At 35.9% G+C, this 22,815-nt stretch overlaps 3 protein-coding genes across 4 annotated transcripts in view; 1 reads left to right on the top strand and 2 right to left on the bottom strand.

Moving 5' to 3' along the window:
- Nucleotides 1-299: 299 nt before the first annotated feature.
- On the bottom strand, nucleotides 300-5,325 carry pard6ga (par-6 family cell polarity regulator gamma a). The gene is made up of 3 exons (XM_051131032.1): nucleotides 5,184-5,325; nucleotides 4,465-4,687; nucleotides 300-2,582 (listed from the first exon to the last, which is right to left on the bottom strand). The coding sequence occupies exons 1-3, from the start codon at nucleotides 5,247-5,249 to the stop codon at nucleotides 1,630-1,632; spliced, it is 1,242 nt and encodes a 413-aa protein (XP_050986989.1). The 5' UTR covers nucleotides 5,250-5,325; the 3' UTR covers nucleotides 300-1,629.
- Nucleotides 5,326-6,596: 1,271 nt separating this feature from the next.
- zgc:136493 (uncharacterized protein LOC692276 homolog) lies at nucleotides 6,597-10,313 on the bottom strand. Of its 2 annotated transcripts, none has more exons than XM_051131042.1 (6): nucleotides 10,114-10,313; nucleotides 9,627-10,005; nucleotides 9,374-9,545; nucleotides 7,238-7,416; nucleotides 7,063-7,159; nucleotides 6,597-6,914 (listed from the first exon to the last, which is right to left on the bottom strand). In XM_051131042.1, exons 1-6 carry the CDS (start codon nucleotides 10,168-10,170, stop codon nucleotides 6,827-6,829), a joined length of 972 nt encoding a protein of 323 aa, XP_050986999.1. In that variant the 5' UTR covers nucleotides 10,171-10,313; the 3' UTR covers nucleotides 6,597-6,826. The 2 variants fall into 2 exon arrangements, with proteins under 2 accessions (XP_050986999.1, XP_050986998.1); XM_051131041.1 differs by having other exon boundaries at nucleotides 6,598-6,964; nucleotides 10,114-10,311.
- Nucleotides 10,314-13,189: 2,876 nt separating this feature from the next.
- The window catches only part of jarid2a (jumonji, AT rich interactive domain 2a), a 56,245-nt gene continuing 46,619 nt past the window's right edge, over nucleotides 13,190-22,815 (top strand). The window contains 1 exon segment of the mRNA XM_051131018.1: nucleotides 13,190-13,767. Coding sequence (XP_050986975.1) covers nucleotides 13,723-13,767 — 45 coding nt within the window. The 5' untranslated portion in view covers nucleotides 13,190-13,722.

Raw genomic sequence — 22,815 nt, 5'->3', positions numbered from 1 at the left:
ATGTATAGTTTTATTTGTTAAATTATTATTTTGTTGCCGCACATGGAATCGAATTTTATGTATTTTGGTGTCCAGCTGTCAGGAACAAAGATCAGGGATATTTCATGAAAAAAGCATCTCTTTTTGAAGTTCATTATACGAATGTTATGTTTGGAATGAGAATGCACTTATACAAAAAATGCAAGTAAAATGTTGTAATGTAATATTTAAATGCATTTGGATTTCCACCTCCAAAAATGTTTTTGCTGCTTGTTCAGTTTCCTTAATTAAAACAGTAAAACACTGTTTACATCACAAAGATTTTATTTTGCTTTGTGCATTCCACTTTAAGTGGTATGTTGTGTGATATGAAACAAGGAATTTCTAATATATAACTTTTTGTAAGGAACCATATGCTACGTATGATAGAAAAACACTATACATTTATGTGTTAATATCCATAAATTGTAAGAGATTCAATTATGTTGGTTTAACACATTTAATCAACACATATTAATCTAAATTTACTGGGGTTTTTATTTATGTTTATACTACATAAAGTAGTCAATAGTCACCACTGACATTGACCGTTTGATTACCAACATTTTTCAAAAAGTCTTCATTTATGTTCCAAAGAAGTAAGAAAATCATACAGATTATGAACAACACCAGGGTGAGTAAAGGATGAAAGAGTTTTAATATTTAGGAGAGCGATCTAAGGTTTTTCAGGGCATATTTTTATGATGGATAACAAAAAATTCCCTTTACATTGAGAATCTATAGTAATCTTAAAGGGCACCTATTGTGCCCCTTTTAACAATATATATGTCTCAGGTGTTCACAGAATGTGTCTGTGAATTTTCAGCGCAAAATACCCACAGATCATTAATTATATCATTTTGAAAATGCCTTTTTTGAGTGGAAGCAGAACCACGCTGTTTTCGTGCATGTCTCTTTAAATGCAAATGAGCTGCTGCTCTCCGCCCCCTTTTCTAGAATAAGGCTGTGCCTTTACAGCTCATACTTCAGATACTCTGCCAAAAAAACATCTGTTTGGTTTTGATTATCATGTCTATCACGCTGAAATCATGCATTTTAAAGCCATATCAGTTTAAACTTCTGACATACGGTTTTCTGAGCGCAACAGAAAGCGGCTGTCACACGGCACATGAGTACTAAACTAAGTTCTCTTTCATGTCTTATTGTGCTTAAACTGTCAAATACACAGAAGTTTATGTTAAAAACACACTTAAGTTATAAAAACACAGTCGGTTATGCCTTAAAGGGTAAACAGCTGAGAAAGAAATCGCAAAAAACGAAATGGCGGTGGTGGCGTGGGTGGAGACGTGCAGATTAAGGGGCAGTAATATTATAATAAGATCCCCTTGCTACATCACTAGGGGAGCAAAATCTGAGCGGCTTGTTTTTCACATGCAGAGAAAGGCTTACCAAAACAGTTACCGGTTTGTCCTTTTTCACATTTTATGGATTGTTAAATGCACCAGGGACCGCATGCACCGATTATAGCACTTAAACATGAAAAAAGTCATATTTTCATGATATGTCCTCTTTTAAAGTTACCATTAAAAACCTAGTACTACTACCTAATACACCAGTAGCGCAGAGTTTAAAATGGGTGGTGTTTATCTTTTACAAAATAACAACAATTCCATCTTCCTCCATTGCCCCCTGGGGCAACTGTAAATGGCGACTCAGATCTACGTGCCATGTGTCTAGAATATCATGGGTACTGGAGCTTCCCTTTCTGATGGCTGGATTACAGGCAAAATGCTGTTGGGAGGTCCGATTCCTGTGAAGAGGGACGCTATGGTCAGTGTGAGCTGTATAGGCGAGGCAAGGCTGAGAATGATAGGCCGCTGCTGAAATGAGCGAGTTGGGATGTCTGGCAGAAACTTGAGGCCTGTATGAAGTATTAACATGTGGCTGAGAAGAATAAGAGCTGGATGAAGCACCCGAATGTCGGGACCGGTGTTTGATGGGGCTCTCTAGAACCACGTCTACATCTTCTTCACTCTCAGAGCCATTACCGAAACCATAAGCTTTCATTATCATAGGCAGCCCTGGATAACTTATAGAGTGCGTACTATCAAAATAGTGTCCCGAACTTGAGGAAATGCAGCTTTTTCTCCTTATGTTGTTATGCTGGTTTGCAGGTTTCACTGTGATGATGAGATTATGGCTGTTGGCGATCATCATGTCGGTTACCTGATCCAAAGACTTCCCCATAACCTCAATACCATTCACTTCCAGGACCTGGTCATTGATGGCCAGCAGTCCCGTGCAAGCCGCCAGTCCACCAGGTACTATGCGTGAGATAAAGATGCCCGGAACCTTTTCCAGACCATAAGGAGTAACCCTGACAGTGGTACCGTCGCGAATGTAGAAGCCAAGAGGTCTGTCCGAGCCCTGGCGGTATAGACGTACTCTTCGATGACATTCTGGTAAGATGTCAACGTCAATGATGGAAGAAACAGGGCGGAAGTTTTGTGGCATGCTGATCTGAAATGGTGATTTTCTCTGGCTGACAGGTTTCTTTCGCTTTATTGTGTCTTCGGCAACTGGGAGATCCTGGTCAGCTTCCTCTGTAAAATAATGTGGGAAGTAATTTTCTGATGTTCTGAAATTATAGACTGAAATGATTATGATTGTATCTTTAAGTTTTATTTTAGTGTCATCGCACTTTACTATGATGTTGTCTATAGAAGACACTTTCAACTTGAATTTAAACATTTAACTACTTAGCTAATTTTATTTATTCATTTTCATGTGAAACACTATTATCTTATGGTGGACCAATATGTCCAATTTACAAATGAATAAAAAGAAATTCAATTATTTAAATGAATAAATACATTTCCTGATTAAATAAACACATTTTTAAATTTTAAATTTAACATAATTTACAGCGCCTTAAGTATCCTCATTTTTTCACATTTTGTTGTGTTGCAGCCTCATGTTAAACTGCTTTAAATTACTTTTTTTTCACATCAATCTACACTCCATACACCATAATGACAAGGCATGAAACAGGTTTGTAACAACTTTGCAAATTTTGTAGAAATAAAAAACTGAACTGATTCCATTGCATAAGTATTTATACCCTTTCCTGGGTCACTTGAAATTTAGCTCAGGAGCACTTACATAGCTTTTAGATGTTACTACACTTCAAGTGCCGTTAAACTGTGGCAATTTTTTTGAATGAGTATGATTTGGAAAAGCTCCACACCTCTCAGAAAAGGTCTAACAGCTGAAAATGCATAGGGGCATATCAGAGCAAAAAGCAAGCCTTGAGGTCAAAATAACTGCCTGTAGAGCTCAGAGACAGGACTGTGTCATGGCACAGATCTTGAGAAGAGTTCTGAAAAAACAAAATCTGCTCCGCTGAAGGTTCACAGAAGCATGTAGCCTCCATTATCCATAATGGAAGATGCTTGGAACAACTAGGACTCTTCCTAGAGCTGGCCTCCTGGCTAAATTTGAGCAATTTGATGGAGAAGGGGCTTGGTTATATTGGTGACCAAGAAGCTGACGGTCACTCTAGTTGAGCTCCATGATCATATATGCAGATGGAAGAAACTTACAGAAGGACAGACAAGCACTGTTCATCAAGCTCAATGCACCAAAATATGGAGCCTTAATGAAACCCCTGTCCAGGGCATTTAAAACCTCAGACTGGACAGAAGGTTCACCTTATAAGAGGACAATGACCCTAGGCACACAGCAAAAAGTGGCTTATAGACAACTCTGTGAATGTCTTTGAGTGGCCTAGCCAGAGCCTTGGCTTGAATGCAATCAAATTATTGAGTTAAGAGTATGAATACTTATGCAATGTACTTATTTCAGTGTTTTATTTTTAATAAATTTGCAACGTTACCACAAATCTGTTTTGTGCTTTGTCATTATGGTGTATGGAGTGTAAATGGATGTGGGGGGGAAAAAGCAGTTTAACATAAAAATATGCACCATAAAAAAAAATGAAGGGGTATGAATACTTTTGCAAGGCACTGTATATATTCCTAATTCTCATTATTTCAGTATTTTTAAATTTATTTATTAATTCATCGTTTTATTTACGTTTATAATCTTACATTCATTTATTTTCTGAATTATTCCTATATTACTGTGAAACCTTAAAGAACTCTGCTAGAGATCACATGAACTAGAACGGAAAGCAACAAGATAATCTACTGTATCTGACAAACAAACACACCACTAGGGAATACAAAGCAATTATACTGAAGTACATGATTTCTAACTAGATAAATTATTTCCTTTTCTTCCTTTTTTGTATTCCTTCTGCTTGAAGAAGCTCAAAAAAACCCTAAAAAATTATATTTTCCGTATGTGGAAAATAGTGCCCTTTGGTACATACATACATAACATTAGAATATTTAAGTTGAAAGTAAAGGAGATATCAACGTGTGGAACAGAAAGAAATTAGAGATATTAAAAGATCCTGAATACCTTGAAGCTGAATGAAGATACGCAGTAAAGATTGTGTGGAGGTCACAGCTTTGCAAAAGTTGTCATCGTTATTGATGGGCAGCAGGTCACCTTGGACATCCGCATAGCCGATAAGGACATCCATTCGCCATAAGTGATGTAAACGCACAATGAGCCTGTGGAAGTCTTTATACCTGCCAGGCTCAAAGCGGTCCAGGGAAAACCTCCTGAATTCTGCACCATACTGTAGAGAGAGAAGTGACACTGTGTAAAAATAATGTAGGCACTTTAAACACAAAATATCTTAATTGCACTATTATGTTCTACTGGGTGAAACCAATTAACATTGTTGATTTTTGATACTATAAATAAGAGTTGCAGAGTGAGTGACCTGGGACTGCATTCAATCAGCTGAAACAATGGACATATTTTAGAAGTGAGCCGTTTCTGGATATTGTGTAGGTTTTGATTGTTTAAGTTATTGTTTACAAAGGTATTTCCTTTCAGTCTAATAATACTTAAATAAGAGCGCCAAGAAAACCACCGAGACACATGTAAGTACAAGAATTCTGTGAATGAATTTCAAATCTGGATAAAGAATGAGTCATTTGAAAAGGATTTAACAGTGTCTCATAAAAGAAATGCATACCGCCAAAAACAAAGATACTGTATGGCAATATAATAACTGACAGATACATGCTACATATCAGTAATCAGAATGAAAATACATGGCAACTTACTTTACTTTTCACTTCGAGGACCGAACAGCAACGCAGAGACTGAGACTTTCTAAGTGCCCGGTTCATGTTGTCCGATGAGCGGTCAACTAGCCACTAGTCGCAGACCACTGGGGTTTTGTTTGGCTCAGCATGACAAAATATCGTTACGTGTTCGCATCACTGAAAAGCGGAAAAGCAGGACAAATGGTTGTCCAAGACTGGACGACACGGAAACAATGACACTTTCCTGGGACTAGTCGTATTTGTCTCTTATATGTCTAATGTATTTGACACCGGCAAATCGCTTGGATAAACATTCAGTAAACTATTTGTGATCCGGTTGACTAGAAAATTTGCGAAGAATAAATAAACTTTATATGTGTAGCCTACTTTATATACATACATAGAGAGAGAGAGAGAGAAAGAGAGAGAGTTTATATATACACTACCAGTCAAAAGTTTTTGAACAGTAAGATTTTTAATAGTTGCTCACCAAGCCTGCATTTATTTGATCCAAAATACAGCAAAAGCAGTAATATTGTTAAATAGGTTTACTGTTGAAAATAACTGCTTTCTATCTGAATATATTTTAAAATGTAATTTATTCCTGTGATCAAAGCTACATTTTCAGCATCATTACTCCAGTCTTCAGTATAACATGATTCTTCATCATTTTAATATGCAGATTTGCTGTTCAAGAAACATTTATTATTATCATCAACATTTAAAACAGTTGATTACATTTTTTTTCAAGATTTTTTGATGCAAGAAATTATGGAAATTAATAATTTATTTAGCAAGGATGCTTTAAATTGATCAAAAGTGATGATAGACATTTATAGTGTTACAAAAGATGACTAATTTAGGCAAACACTGTTCTTCTGAACTTTCTATTTATCAAAGAAACCTGAAAAAATCTACTCAGCTGTTTTCACCATAATAATATAATAATAATGTTTTTGAGCAGCAAATCAGAATATTAGAATGATTTCTGAAGGATCAAATGACTGGAGTAATGATGCCAAAAACTGAGCATTGAAATCACATTAATAAATGATATTTTAAAATACATTCAAATAGCAAACAGTTATTTAAAATAGTAAAAATCTTTCAAAATTGTACTGTTTTTGCTGTTCTTTGGATCAAATAAATGCAGGCTTGGTGAGCAGAAAAGACATCTTTAAAAAAAAAATAAAAATTCTCACTGTTCAAAGACTGGTAGTGTATATATATTTAGTAACTACATATAAGCAACAAGAAATATGTTACCTAAAATCCACATAGTAGCACGTGTGCAGTATATGACAAGACACCATACATTACTGTAATGCTGTAGTTTATTTTTAATTAAATCAGGATCTTTTTTTTTTGAGAAAGTGATTTTGTTGGAGAGAAAAAAAAAAATATATATATATATATATATATATATATATATATATATATATATATACTGTGCTGTTCAATTTAAGACATTCTTTAATATTCTATATTTCATTACCATAAAAGTAAACATGAAACATTTAAAAACTGACTCATCTGCACAAATCACAAAACATAATCACAGATAAATGATTACCAAATCTATTAGTATTTTCTATGTTTTGCTGGTTAAAAACAAAAGAGGGACAGATGGCTCTGTGATCTGGCTCTATGCCTCGACTTCATCAGGAAGCTGGCCTCCAGTTATAGCGGCCAAGGCATTGGTCACCATCCTCTCCACCATAATCTGTGTGGTCTCCACAGTGTGGGTTCCTAGATGGGGCAGGACGATGACATTTGGAAAGGACAGCAGGGGATGGTCTCTGTATGTAACCAAAATGCATATCATTTATACTACCATGATGAAAAAAACATTTAGGCTTGCAATTTTATTATTGTCCTTATAATTTACTTAAGCAACCTGGGAAGTGGTTCGGGATACGTGACATCTAAAGCAGCAGCTCGTATCATTTTCTTCTGGAGTGCATCCACTAAAGCGTCCTGGTCCACTACCAAGCCTATGGACAAGAAAAGTAGTTCTTAAGCAGGACTGCTACTCTTTAATTGGATTGCTTTGTTCCAGCCTATTACATTACCTCTGCTAATGTTGATAAGGGTGCTATTGGGTTTCATCATGGCAAACTCTTTGGCACCAATCAGTTTGCGCGTCTCAGGCGACAGACTGACCACCACCATGACGAAGTCTGACCTCTGTAACAGCTCCTTCAAGCTTGCACAATATGTGGCCCCAACTGCTCTCTCTTCACTCTCAGGCCTGAACACATAAAACACTGTGAAATTAAATTTAGGTATTACATTTAGCCAATCTAAATCCTGACCACAACCCATAAGGCCTTCTACAGAAGCTTGATAATTAAATATTATCCCAATCAGAGACTAAATGTGACCCTGGACCACAAAACCAGTCATACGGGTCAATGTTTTGAAACTGAGATTTATACATTATCTGAAAGCTGAATAAAGGTTTTTATTGATGTCTGGATTTGTTAGGATAGGACAATATACAGCTATTTGAAAATCTGGAATCTGAGGGTGCAAAAAAAAAAAAAAAAAAAAAACCTGAGGAAAATCACCTTTAAAGTTGTTCAAATTAAATTCTTAGTAATGCATATTACTAATCAAAAATTAAGTTTTGATATATTTATGATAGGAAATTTACAAAATATCTTTATGGAACATGATCTTTACTTAATATCCTAATAATTTTTGGCATAAAAGCATAGATAATTTTGACCCATACAATGTATTTTTGGCTATTGCTACAAATATACCCGTGCAACTTCCTGGTTGTGCGGTCAAGGTCACAAATATGTAACCTGGCTGAAAGGCACCATTTTAATTTTATACTTTATTTTGAAAGGGATAATTGTTGCAATGTGGACAGCATTTGGTCATACCTAATACCTTTCAAAAGTTTGGGATTGGAAAGATTTTTTTTAATGAAAAAAAATATTCAGCAAAAATAGTAATATTGTGAATTTATATTATTTAAAATATCCATTTTCTGTTAGAATATATTTTAAAATGTAATTAAAATGATTTTTAATTTTTTTTTTTTAATTTGCAGAAATCAACAGTTGAGGTCAAAAGTTCACATACACTTTGCAGAATCTGCAAAATATTAATTATTTAACCAAAATAAGAGGGATCATACAAAATGCATGTTATTTTTTATTTAGTACAGACCTGAATAAGACATTTCACATAAAAGATGTTTACATATAGTTGAATTTATTAAAAAAAAAGACCCCGTTCAAAAGTTTACATACATTTGATTCTTTATACTGTATTGTTACCTGGACGTTTGTCCTGAACAGTTAAACTGCCTGCAGTTCTTCAGAAAAATCCTTCAAGTCTCACAAATTCTTTTGTTTTTCATCATTTTTGTGTATTTGAACCCTTTCCAACAATGACTGTATGATTTTGAGATCCATCTTTTCACACTGAGGACAACTGAGGGACTCATATGCAACTATTACAGAAGGTTCAAACGCTCACCGATGCTCCAGAAGGAAAAACAATGCATTAAGAGCCAGGGGTGAAAACTTTTGAACAGAATGAAGATATGTACTTTTTTTTTTTATTATTTTGCCTAAATATCATATTTTTTTTATTTAGTACTGCCCTTCAGAAGCTACAGAAGATACTTACACATTTCCCAAAAGACAAAATAAGTTGAATGTACCCTGATCTTCAAATTAAAAAAAGTTGTCATCTCCCCCGACTCATTTTTATAAATTCAACTATTATACATCTTGTGGATGTTAACGCCTTTTATGTAAAAATATCTTATTCAGGTCAGTATTAAATAAAAAATACCATGTATTTTGTATGATCCCTCATATTTTGGTAAAACAGTTAACATTTTTCAGATTCCGCAATGTAAACTTTTGACCTCAACTGTACATTTAGAATTAGATTCTGCAATGAATAGAAAGTTCAAAAGAACAGGATTTGTTTGTTTTTTTGTTTTTGTTTTTTTTTTGTAACATCTTACTATCTTTACTGTAATTTTGATCAGATTAATGCATATTTGCTGAATAAAAGCCAGTTAAAAACAAAAACAAAAAAGTAATTATTGACCCCTAACTTTTGAGTAGTAGTGACTTTTTCAAATATTACAGAAAACTAATAGTTCACGTATTACTGGAACTGGTAGAAAGCTGTTTAAGAACAATGTGAATATTTAAATCAAAGTCCAACAGATTCACCTTCGATTCCTGTTGTGGTAAAGGATTTTCATTTCAAACCCTTGAGCTCTCTTGGCAATTTTATATCCTATTCTACCCATGCCGATGATTCCCAGGGTGGCCCCGCTAACATCAGTTCCCAGAGAAGACTTTGGAAAATAATCAGACTCCCGGAACTTAGAAAAATTGTGCCCTGCAGAGAAATATAAGAAATTCCCAATGGATTCAGTGAACAATATGATGGAAAGTATAAAAAGGAAACTGCACTTCTCACCTTCAACAATCTTCCTTGCAGATGCCAACATCAAACTCATGCCAATATCTGCAGTAGCGTTATCCACTACACCAGGAGTGTTGGTAACTTTGACTCCAAAGCTATTGATAAGTGGAATATCAAGGTGGTCTACTCCTACTCCACCATTAACAACAGCTTTGAGTTTAGGCAAGGACTGTAACAGGTTTTGGTCAACTTTAATAGCGTCAGGACCCCACACAAACACTGCCTGGATTTTGTCAGCGAAGTCTTCTTTCATCTGTACAAACCTCTCATATGGGATTATAGTGAAGTGTTTCTCGATACAAGGTTCAAAACACTTGTAGATGCCTCCGGGTGCTCCAAGTGTGGTAGCTAATATGCATGGTTTCTCCATAACCTGTGAGAAGATCAGCCCGTGCTAGCGTAAATGAGCAATGACATGTAAACAAAGCAAGAGGCTAATGTGTTCGTCTTTGAACCTCTTGTTTGAAATATTCTTTCTCACCACTTGAGTAACAGACGATCGAAATCTGGATGTTGCCTGAACAAGTCTACTTGTCATGTGCCAAGTGCAACATTGTACTGTATATTCCAGACCTGGTTAATCAAGTACCGATTAAGACCAAAGGTTCTGATTTAAATCGTTATATAACCGTACAGCCCTTTAAGAAAACAAACCTACTTAAAACTCAACAAATCAGCTGTTGTCACGTTTCATAATACGAGAGTTTGATAGTTGCTAGTTAGAGTTTAATAATTTGCTAGTTACTCAATAACCAGAAGGGGGCGTTAGAAGCTCATGAATCGTATTAGTTTCCCATTTCTGTCAGAAGATTTGAGTAGTTGTTTGATGGACATGTGCTTCGGGTTCGTTTTCTATTAATTGTATGATGTCCCCTGTTCACAAGCGTGACAACATCTTAGCGTTGGTATTTTGACCTGTAGTTCATCTTCTATGTTTTGTACAGTCCCTCACATTCACAAATTCTTTGAATGCCATAGTTTATAACACTACAACAGTTAAATCTTGCTGATGAACCAACCATGTAAAAGTGAATTTGCTCAAAAGTTATATTTAAGGCCATAAATTAAATGTTGGAGGCACTGCGGGCTCGGGGCATTGCATTAATTCCATAACCGTTAGTATATGGCTATTAATGGCTGCAGCAGAGCTCCAGCTTTGCCTCCATCTGTTTAAAAATTCACATGTAGAGCTTCAGCAACAGAAATCAACAACCAATAATTCAATAAACGGAAACTCGCAAGTACGTTTTCATTTCCACTAGGCTATAAAGGACACTAAATTTATTTCTGAGCTATGATGTATTGTCTTAACTAACAAAGTGAGTCATAATTTGTTCATTTACTGGATATTTCAGCATTGGCTGGTCTACAGTGATGCCCTGTGGATTTATGCTGAACACCCCAAGTCCATCTGCTATAGTTGACAGTATGCCACAATTAAGGTAGAGTGATTATGCACTGCACACATTGTATAGAGTTCAACATATTAGTTATTGATGACAGTATATAAATAATCCAAAGAAGCTGGATAGTCATAATACCTAATAATACCAACTCTTCAAGTAAACAATGTGTAACTACAGCAGATCAGTCTCTACTAACTTGAACTTGCGTTGTGTCTTTGTATGAAAACTACTTCCTTGAGAGTTTGCTTGGTTTGGCAATCAACCAAAAATCTTTTCTGTTCTGCTGAGCACTTCTCTTCAAAGTCTAGTGCTTCACAATTAGCCTACATCTCTGACTCTGCCCCAGGGACAGGCATGTTTTAAAGTGATGAATTGATTCTCCTGCCAGCAGGGTGGCCCATTATTAGTGGTGAATTACAGCATTCATAGTCTACTTAAAACCCTATTTTTTTAGAACAAAATGGGAGAAAATACCGGACAAGCTCTTGTTTTGCAGACTTTAACAGGCTCATGTGATTTAACAAAATTTAAGGGTACTACAATGTTCCTCTTTTTTAAACTCAATGGACAAGTCCATTTAAGCAGCTTCATGAATTCCAGTGCATCCTAATGGTTTCAGTGACTGTTATCTCACTTCAAAAGTCCAGAAGTATGACAATATAAAATACATTTTAAAAATGTTTGTCTCTAGAGGTTCTTTGTACAGCGGTTAAATCATTTGTATCCCAAAACGACTACCAACTTCTTTCAGTTTGCTTTTCCTGTCTTTGGCATTTACAACTCCAGCCAAAATCTGTGGCGTAATGAAATGGGCACTTGTGCTGTGATATGCCCCCGATACTTCTTGAGGTTATTTTTAACGCTGCTCCAATTAAAGAGGCCTATCTGCCCTCAGGCTCAGGCTGAATGATAGCGTTACTCCTAGAAGAAAGACAAAGAACAGACTTCAGCAGATCTTTAGCCACACAATCACAGGAATATCCCATCTTGCATCTTTTTTCCAGATTTTTTTTTTTTTTAATATAATTCTAACCAATATATTTCTGGAACTTGAACTCAGCATCAGCCTGTACGTTTTTCCTAAGCATTATGGAAACGACATATTCACCCAACCAATAAAGAAATATTCAAATCGTCTAATATTCTCTCTAATTCTAATATATCTAATATTTTCTGCTCAATTTTCTACAGCTCTGTGTTATTTTTGTAACTCTGCGGCACATTGTTGACTCTTCTGTGATAAATTGCTTGTAATTGCCCCGTCATTCTCTTTTGCAAGTGACTGCTAAATGAATCAATGTCATTTTAAATTAACTTGTTAAAAAACTGAATATGACGCCTTAGTTTTTTTGCAGCAATTCTCACCGAAATGAATGACACTCATAACATTTCACATGTTGAATACCCCATCAGTTTTATCGCCATATACTGGGATTGCTGATCAGGGTGTTTATTTTTAGAAATAATCCCTGGATTATCACAGAGAGGGGTTTGCTATAATCCTTAAAGACTCCTTGATTTCACCAACATTGGCATAGTGCAATGCATTCTGGGTTGATGGTTTCCAAAACTAGCGACTGTTATCATTTTATTCAATGCAATGTATAGGCGATAATGTATAGGTTTGCATGTGAACTGTGTCCACATTTTATAAACTTGCATGTAAATTGTATGTCATTATCCACATTTTGTATCATTTTAGTTAAAAACAATTTGTAACGCCAATTTGAGACTTGCAAACTGATATTGCATTTTTGACTCTTGATCAAGATGCATGAAAGTGATTACATTTTTTATTGTTTGCAAAACGGTGACAGTGTTCTAATGCCATTTATGATCATGTGAATCGCCTAAGCTTCATGACAACACGTAAAAGAGTTCAAAAGTGTTTATTTTGTGCACACATTGCACCTGTGGGATAAAAAGCCCGTTCTTTTTAGTCTTTTTCATGCATCTTTGCACCTTCTTGCAATCAGTGATTATAACTGGCAGCTAAGTCAAAAATACTCCGTGATTAGATTTAAAATTTAGATGTCTAAAATAGGTTAAAAGCCCAGATTCGTGCAATGTTTGGCGACAGGCTTTTCAAATGTACCGCTAAACGTGCTGATGGTGAGTGATAGGACGGAGCCTCCTATGAAAGACGCCACTAGGTCGCAGTAACATCGGTGGCATTGAGTTCACACAATATGAGGGAGCACAGCGGCAGCCAAAACCCAACTCTAGATTTTCCAAATTGGTGTGTTTGACTGTTTTGCACTCGCATAATGTAACAATAAACGCTACATTACAACCTACGCGCATGGAAGCCAGAAGCTGGCTTTTATTTTGACTGCAAGAATGTGGTGCGGGGAGCCCTGACAATACGCCGTTTAGCTTTCAAATGGAAGATTGGCTACTCCAGATCATTTCGGTGGATATGTTGCCGTTGTTTTTCTTACACAGACCCTGTCTAATCGCAATGGATCTTCGGATTTGGATTCTTTTACCTCTTTCGTGTATTGAGCTGTGAAAAGGAGACAGGCTACGCCGATCGACCAGGATACAACATTCTCAGCCTACCTCGACATTTTGCTACCAGGGATTTAAATAATCACGTGCTACAACAACGGAAAGATTTTGTTCTCTATAATCAGAATTGATGTGGCCGTCTGACCTTTAATGAATTCAATCTGGAGGGCAAAATGAGTAGGGAAAGGCCGAAGAGAAATATCATTCAAAAGAAATTTGTAAGTGCAAATTTGACGTTTAATCCGTTGCGTGACCATCGAATTCAGTGGCAGCTGCCTCTTAATTTGCATTAATCACATCGCTGTTGTCCCCCGTTTCAAGTTATCATCAGGTTTGTGACAGAATTAGGTCAGATGTTATGAACGACCAGTCCATGAACCATCTTCTGTTTGAATTAGAGGTTAAGGACAGACTGGCCGATCCGTATCTTGCTGCTGACCCAAATAATGCATCGGGCTTTCGAAGTGTACCTTGTTTCCGGTGTTTGTGACATGTTACGATGTTGATTTCCACTGTCACTTTTGTCATGTAGTTGCTTCTGTCGATGTAGACGACCGTCTAGCGACACTATTGCGTGGTCAGTTTGTGGTCGTGTGTGTGTGTTTGCGGTCATCATTCTGTGTGTGTGTGTAGGTTGGTTTTTCAATGTCACGAGAACTTAGCTTGTCAAATCGTGGGCAGATGCTTGTATTGTGGTAAAGGATGAGGTAGTTTACAGCCTGTCTCCGACCTCCCACTGGTTAGATGGTGTAAGCAGACTGACCTCTTTATTATATATACATAAGATGCATGCTAAAACTGTCCCTCCTATCCCTCCTTCTGTCACTTTATCAATTGCGTGTTTTAGTCCAATTAAGTAATCGAGTCACGAATGATCTAACTCATCTCCTAGTGAGGTATTAGAGTTATTGTCTAAATAATCCTGACCATTGGCATCAAACCAGAGGTGTTATAGTTCACTAAAACATAATCTGTAGTTACATGAAATAAAATAAACGTTAACTGAAACAAGGTGCTTGTTTACTATAAAGAGAAATATCATATCATAATATAGATAAAAATGCTATTATTTTCAGCTAGTTCCCAAGGCAACATTTCTCGTTTTCATTTAGTTTAACTTGAATAAAACTCTATAGACATATGAAAAACTCAACAAAGCTAAAACAAAAATGGAAAATATAAAAATAAGAATGAATTCAAAAGTATAATAGTATGTCAGTGACACTAAAATAATATTAGATAACTAAAAATTCTTAATTTCATGTTCACGTGCAACATTTCCTTTGTGAATGGCAAATTTTAATAGTTTAATTTGTGTTTTTAGGAATAAATGAGAAATTGTCTAGACGTTGAAGACTTAAAGTTGTCAACCTTTTACCTTCAAGGCCTCTTTTGTCTGACAATATCTGAAGCCCCTCCTCAATAGTATATCCTTTATAAAATACGACTTCTATAAGTATAGAAATTAAAATACCTCATTCAGGTTTTTCAAGATGAATGGTAATCATTAAAACAACTGGAAACCTTGATTCTTCAAAAAAGAACAGCTGTTGAGGCAGTGAATCAAAAATACAACATATCTTTATTTTAATGTTATTTTGCCATATTGTAAATACTTTTAAGTCACCTTGAGGTCCCCTTGGAAGCTTTCTGCTGCCCCCTAGTGTGTCCCAGACCCCTGATAGAGAACTACTAATCTACATCCCTTAATCTGGGAAACATTATAACACATCTTGGGCGTAATTAAACAGGCTCCAGGACCAAATGCTAACATACGTTTCTAGATTTAAAAGCAGCTTCCAGCAATAAAGAAAGAATGAAATGGAATAACAGCTGAGAATTAAAATGTATGATTTGTTAGTTCTTTAAGGGTTACAATTTGATTCAGTCGCTGTCTGATGTCTTTGTTTACATTGATTCTCTGATGTTTAATTGCCACATGGCTTGAAGTACAAGCTCTGAACATTGGGTTTGGTTGTATGAGGCTGGGAACGATCCGTTTAAAGATGATGGATTCTTTGTATGGTGCTCTCAGCTTTGGCTTCAGTTGGTATTCGCTGTAATTCATTGCAATCCTGTGGATCAAATACAGCTGTCGCTTAGATGTTTAGATATGTGACGGCACTTGCCCAAACACACTTACAACACTTCATGCTGAAATCAATCAGAGTTCAACATGAAGGTAATTTTAGGAATAAACCTCAACTGTTTTTGAAAACGCAAAGCTGTGAATATAAATAGCACATTGTGCATATTGAGTCTGAGAATGTTTTACATTCTTTCTTCTCTCTTGCCAAACCGGATATGGTTGGTTATTAAATCAACAGAGGGATCAAGCGATTTCTGATTATGACTGGATGAATCAGCAGCAAAGTTGATATGTCGCTTTCCATCGTAAACCAGTCTATGTTTACACAGTACCTCCTCTGTTACAGTTCCCATTATGCTGTTTGATCTCATTTTTTCTGTTTAAGAATATTACACAATGTCGTTCAGGATTAGACGAGGTTACGGCACACATTATTACTGAGGATTATTGTAACATTATTGAAGTGTAGTGTAAATGAACAGGCTGCAGAAATGAGGAAGGCCTTAAGAAATCGCGTTTCACGCTTTCTCCCGAGCACCATATGTGAAAACAAATCTATTTAATGTGACAACATCAGAGCAGAAATTGGCAGATATATATCGCTCTGTGTTTACAGTGAGCACATACCCGCCGCACATGCCAGAGATGGCCATCTAAACTGGAAGCTCTTGTGTCCCACACATTTTCTTTGGCCTCAGCAGTCAGAGATATCTGATATACGTTTAGCTCCTTTAGACTCATCCTTGGCATCAGTTTGCTTCACACAGTAACAGACAGTTAAAACCCGTGCTTCACTGACCCAGTTTAGGTAGTGCTACATTTACAAACACCAGAAGACTAATACATTTAAAGTGTTCCTTTACGCATTTCTTTTATTTTTTTCATCTACAAAACGTTGATTGTTATTGCAAATCTTGAATTACTGGTTCAGTGCGGTTGCTTAACAGATAAGAAACAAGTCTGGTAACTCCATAATTGTAGGTTTAATCCTAAATAAGGGTGATGATAATCTATAATCTTTATTTTAATTTCTGATTTATTTCATTCTCACTTTAAACTTTTGGCCCTCATTCCCAATGGGTCTTTAATTTCATCACAATCTGTTTTCAGTCACTGGACTGGTTTATAAGTCTCAGTGCAGTTTGAGGGTTTTGGTCTGCGTTTGTATGATATATGATTGCTAATGTGGTTTGAAATATAAGGCCTGGGGAAATACTTGGTCACACTTTATATTACAGTGCTCATTCTACTGTGTATTTACATAAGTAATGAATAATACTAATGGACTACATGCACTTGCTATGTAATTATTTTGTAGAGCTGACTGTTATTCTATTAATTATAGTAACGTGCTTACATGAGATGCTGGCACTGTAAAAATAAGTGTTAAATAAGGTCAGATTGGTGCTATAACCTACCTGATTTTATGGCGAAAACGTGGGAATGTGGGAACGTGAAATAAGTACCAATAATTACGTATCTCTGCAGTTTCCAACAAAAAAAGAACACTAGAGGTGGTAAAACAGCAATCACCTTAATCATTTTCATACACAGTTATGATTACAGCTCCATATGTTTCACTTTATGGTCGAATTCTGACCCTCGCCAGATTACTACCTAGTATTGGTAGGTTTAGGGTTAGGTGTGGGGTCAGGATTAGGCAGTCATTTCAACGAGAGGGTTAATAATTTGGCAAGGGGTTGAAAATGGGCACAACACCGAAGGTAACAAGCTTGCTCGGTAGCTCAGCCAGCATGGAATTGGAATTAGCATGTGTAATCCATGGGTGCGAATTCTGTGAAAAACATGATTTACGTTGAGAAAGCTAAAAGATGAGCGATCGAACAACAAGCTAAATCGGCATGCTTGCAATTGCGTTTTTATGTCACATTCGCATTTGTTCATACTATCAGGTAGGTTTAGGTGTAGTGCAGATGGTACGTTCAACTGCAGTGACGCGTAGAAAACCAACGTCACATAAAACATATCATATGTACGTTCATCTGTTCTGGGGAGAAAGATGAACGCTCTTTTAGCGACACTCAGTGGACATTTCACATCGAATGTGTTACAAAACGTACATGACGCTACGTATTTCATGTCTTGCAAAAAAGTTCCCGCAGGTATGTTTTCATAATATCAGGGTGGCTATAACAGTAACAAGCTATTCTTTTTTAGTAGTCAACTTTTAAAGGAAAAGTTCACATCCAGAACAAAAATTTACGGATAATTTACTCACCCCCTTGTGATCTAAGATGTTGATGTCTGTCTGTCTTCAGTCGTAAATAAATTGTTTTTTGAGGAAAACATTTCAGGATTTCTCTCCATATGGTGGACTTCTATGGTGCCTGCGAGTTCGAACTTCCAAATGCAGTTTAAATTCAGCTTCAAAGGACTTTTCATGATCCCAGCTGAGGAAGAAGGGTCTTATCTAGCGAAACGATTGGTTATTTTCTAAAAAATTGACAATTTATATACTTTTTAACAGTTCAAGACAGTTAGGGTAGGGTCATCTCATTTTCTCCTCCAACTTTAAAATCATCCTACGTCGCTGCAGAAATACCAACCCAGTGTTTACAAAGTGATCGTGCAAAGAAGATCAAACGCCCTTTACAAAGAAAGGTAAAACAGTGATTTTGAATTCGGAGAAGAAAATGAGATGTTTTTTGACCTACCCTAACCATCTTGAACTGGAATACAAAGAGCACATGCAGAGCTAGTCAAGACGAGCATTTGAGGTTAAAAAGTATATAATTTGTAATTTTTTTGGAAAATAACCAATCGTTTCGCTAGATAAGACCCTTCTTCCTCAACTGAGATCGTTCAAATAGAAGTCCATTACAATGAGACAAATCCTGAAATGTTTTCCTCAAAAAACATAATTTCTTTGCGACTGAAGAAAGAAAGACATTAATATCTTCGATGACAAGGGGGTGAGTACATTATCTGTAAATTTTTGTTCTGGAAATGAACTTCTCCTTTGAATTTTTCGGATCATCAGTCATCAAAGCTTGGTAAATATTGGTCACAGACATGAACATTTACATGAAGATAATTACTCACTAAAAAACTCCCACAGATCATGTTTTCAGACCATTTTAAGTTTTATTTTGACATAAAGTGTGAGGTGTTCAGTTACTTTTTTAAATTAGTCTTCCCATTAATGCCATTATATTGTTCACTTAGATTGATTCGGGAATCAGAACGTGCACGAGAGGTGAGATTTATCGAATGAACCAATCACAGCCAATCATAACCAGTCATATCCACTCATATTGCAATTGCCTCTTGTGACTTTCCCCCAATCACCCCCACCAAACTCACTGCACACTTTAGGGGGCCTGTTAAAACTCAGTGGGCTCAGGGGAGGCGAGAAAGACACATGATCCCGCTGTAAATTTACCTGCTGGTGTCACTGTTGGACAATGTTTTTTTTTTTTTTTTTTTTTTTTTTTGGAAAAACTAGTAATTTATACACGTTTTATTTTTGTACTATAAATTTTTTCCTCAAGTATTTTGAGGAAACACTGCCTCCCTTGCCTCCTCAGAGGAAACGCCCCTGATATATGTATAAAAAGCTCATATGCAACGTGAATCTTTGAGTTAATAAATAAGCAAAAGAAAATGATTAATATCGCTTGTGCCTCATTGCGTTTTATCTGTGTAATGAAATTTTGTGGCTGTGTTACAACTCTCAAATAAAACAAAGGATGATGTAAAAACTGCAGGCAGCTTGTAATGGCTGCTTCATCCCTCCGTCTCAGACGTGTCCAGCTGTGCACTAATTGATGCAGTCATCCCAAACTCCAAGGAGACATATTGTATCAGAACTGGCTTGCTAAATTGGGTATAGTTATTGCTGTGATGTTATTATCAAGAGATGTTTTTTTTTTTTTTTTTTTTATCAAGAAATGTGTCTGGCTTTTATTGATTAAACGGCTTTTTAATATGTTTTTTTGAGAGATAATACTCTTAGATGTCGTAAATAGCAATTAGGCTTCAGTAAAACTTAGATAACCACATTTTGCAGCATATCCTGGCTTCTAGTATGTGTTTCAGAATACTTCAAATACCAGTACCCTTAAAGCCAAGGGGATTCAGTTTGTTTGCCGCTGCACAGCATTCTTCGCTTAAAAGTAATAGCTTTACACTTCACTTAATGTTCTTGAATGAAAGAAACATGGGTGAAAATCAGTGCACCAGCGTCTGTTGTCTCTTGAGACTTCATACTACTGTCATGCATGGTATTAGATCACTGAGTTTTAAATTAGGTTTAATTCATCCAACTACAAGCATATTGTTTAATGCTGCTCGTGAGTATGGAGATAGAGGGAGAGGAAGGTGCATATGGTAAAGCGGCCAGGTTTGCCACTGGCATTCTCCTGTTGTCATGGCAGGAGAAAAGATTGTCTATGGGTGGGTCTGTGCTTCCTTGGCTCCGTCTGCAGCAATCTGTCTTCACAGCTAGGTGAATGTGTAGAGAGTGCTGTCACTGGAAACAAAGTGTCCTTGATAAGCAAACCTATAGGATGCAGCGCTACAAACAGGCTTGTGGGAACTCCCCTGAGCATTGAGTCCTTTGTGTTTGAACAGTCAGTGAGGATTGTGTGCCACAGCGCTGAACCTGGGAGGACCAAAACATTTATTTGCAATGCAAGCATGAAGATCAGCAGCTCTGTTATTCTTCATGCACTTTTGGCGAGAATTTGTAATGTGTTGTTCATTATTTTTTATGAGGACCGTATGTGCTTTAATAAAGCAAAGATTTTTGGAGATGCAAATGCATCGTTTTGAGGAAATGTGTGTTTGTCATTCTGTGGTGGTTTTGCTAGTAAATTTTCCTGAAATGTTGGTGCAGTTTGTTGAAATTCTGTCTAATAAAGATAAGTTGAGAATTATTTTCATGTTGCATCCAATAACTGACAGGAAAAAAGGATCCACACTAGGGCAGATTTTTTAACATGATGATCGTGGCCTCAAAAATTCACAATAACAATATATTGTGATATCTATAGAAGTCTTTAAAAAACAGTAATAATTAATAAATCATGCTATCAGTTAAATTAATCTTTTTTGACCAATGAAAATGCCATACCTGAGAAATAGCTGATATTATTAAAGGAGAAGTTCAGTGCCAGAACAGAAATTTACAGATAATTTACAAACATTTTTCTCCATATAATGGACTGATATGGTGCTCACAAGTTCGAACTTCCAAAATGCAGTTTAAATGCAGCTTCAAAGGGCTCTAAATGATCCCAGCTGAGGAAGAAGGGTCTTATCTAGCGAACCGATTGGTTATTTTCTAAAAAAATTGACAATTTATATACTTTTTAACCTCAAATGCTTGTCTCTGTGTATTCCAGCTCAAGACAGTTAGGGTATGTCGAAAAACTCCCATCTTATTTTTTCCTCCAACTTCAAAATTCTACATCGCTGCAGAAGCACCGACCCAGTGTTTAACAACGTGAACGTACAGAGAAGATCAAACACCCTTTACAAAAAAGGTGAAACAGCGATGTAGGACAAGTTTTTCAGCATACCCTAAATGCCTTGAACCGGAATACACAGTGTTCAGCAGAGCTAGACAAGATGAGCATTTGAGGTTAAAAAGTATATAAATTATTATAAATTGATTTTTTTTTTTTTTCTGGAAAATTACCATTTTGCTTTGAAGCTGCATTGAAACTGCATTTTGGAAGTTCAAACACCATAGACGTCCACTATATGGGGAGATATCCTGAAATGTTTTCCTCAAAAAACATAATTTCTTTTAAACTGAAGAAAGAAAGACATGAACATCTTGGATGATAAGGGGGTGAGTACATTATCTGTAAATGTTTGTTTTGGAAGTGAACCAATCCTTTAATCTATATTATATTGTTAAAATGATTTTTCGAAGTTGTAAATAGAGTTGTAAAAAGTTGTAAATTATTAACCCTTTAACTGTCACTCCCATTTTTGAACACAGACATGAAAATGCACTATCCAGACTTAAATTGTTATAATTCATGAATGAAAACATTTTGTAATATGATTTTAATGTACATTTTCTGTGGTAATGCAATGTCTGATTTAAAAATGCCTTTCAAAGAATTAATTTTGAGATTTTAATTTTGAACTGATATATCATTCCTTATGATTTCTAAAAAGGCAACGAAGAAAGTCTTTTGTGACAAAGGTCAGAACTCATGTTATGATGTAGATTTTTTTAAGTTGCACTCTTGACATATGTTAATCTATTACTTTTCCTACATAATTTGTAACAAAAAATATGGTAAAATATCTATTTAGGAGTCTTAGACCTTTCCAACGATGTATAGTTTGTCATGATTAGATTAGGATTTATTTGTAATATGGTGAAGTAAACTTAGTGAATATGGTTTAGTAACTTGACAGTTAAAAGGTTAATTACTCACCCTCATGTCGTTTCAAACTCGTAAGACCTTTGTTCACCTTCAAAACACAGATTAAGATATTTTATTAAATATGTCAGTTTTCTAAACCCTGAAAGTATTCACATAGTTTCCTAAAATTACGGTCGAACCACTGATGTCACATGGACTATTTTAACAATGTCCTTACTACCTTTCTAGGTCTTGCACGTATCAGTTGTGTTGCTTTCTATGCAGAGTCAGAAAGCGCTTAAATTTCATCAAAAATATCTTAATTTGTGTTTTGAAGTTGAACGATGGTCTTAAGGGTTTGGAACGATATGAGGGCGAGTAATTAATGACAGAATTTTAATTTTTGGGTGAACCATCCCTTTAATTAATTTTTATGCACAACTGAATACACACAGCAACCCACTCCAGCAAGCACATTTACTTGAAAGGGTGTTTAAAGAGTTAAACCATTGCAATTATTTATTACTATCCCTGCAAATTAGTGCTAGATGATTGGGAGAAAAAATACAATTTCAAATATGCAGCAACAATTAAATGTCCATTATTTAAAGGAGAAGTCCACTTCTAAACAAAGATTTACAGAAAATTTACTCACCTCCTTGTCATCCAAGATGTTCATGTTTTTCATTATTCAGTCGTAAAGAAAGTATGTTTTTTTGAGGAAAACATTTCAGCATTTTTCGACTGATATGGTGCCCCGATTTTGAACTTCCAAAATGCAGTTTAAATGCGGCTAAAAACGATCCCAAATGCGGTTGTAAACGATCCCA

This window comes from Labeo rohita, chromosome 16, assembly GCF_022985175.1.
Source record: "Labeo rohita strain BAU-BD-2019 chromosome 16, IGBB_LRoh.1.0, whole genome shotgun sequence".
In the NCBI taxonomy this organism is placed as follows: Eukaryota; Metazoa; Chordata; class Actinopteri; order Cypriniformes; family Cyprinidae; genus Labeo; species Labeo rohita.
This window is presented reverse-complemented; position numbering and strand designations above follow the sequence as displayed.

Excerpts from the sequence above, each read along its gene's own strand:
- pard6ga (XM_051131032.1), bottom strand. The coding sequence starts at position 5,249 with ATGAACCGGGCACTTAGAAAGTCTCAGTCTCTGCGTTGCTGTTCGGTC. Across the intron at positions 4,688-5,183 it reads TCCTCGAAGTGAAAAGTAAA|TATGGTGCAGAATTCAGGAG; the intron begins GTAAGTTGCCAT and ends CTCTCTCTACAG. Across the intron at positions 2,583-4,464 it reads TATCTTCATTCAGCTTCAAG|AGGAAGCTGACCAGGATCTC; the intron begins GTATTCAGGATC and ends ATTATTTTACAG.
- zgc:136493 (XM_051131041.1), bottom strand. The coding sequence starts at position 10,170 with ATGACAAGTAGACTTGTTCAGGCAACATCCAGATTTCGATCGTCTGTT. Across the intron at positions 9,546-9,626 it reads TGCAAGGAAGATTGTTGAAG|GGCACAATTTTTCTAAGTTC; the intron begins GTGAGAAGTGCA and ends ATTTCTCTGCAG. Across the intron at positions 6,965-7,062 it reads TATCCCGAACCACTTCCCAG|AGACCATCCCCTGCTGTCCT; the intron begins GTTGCTTAAGTA and ends GGTTACATACAG.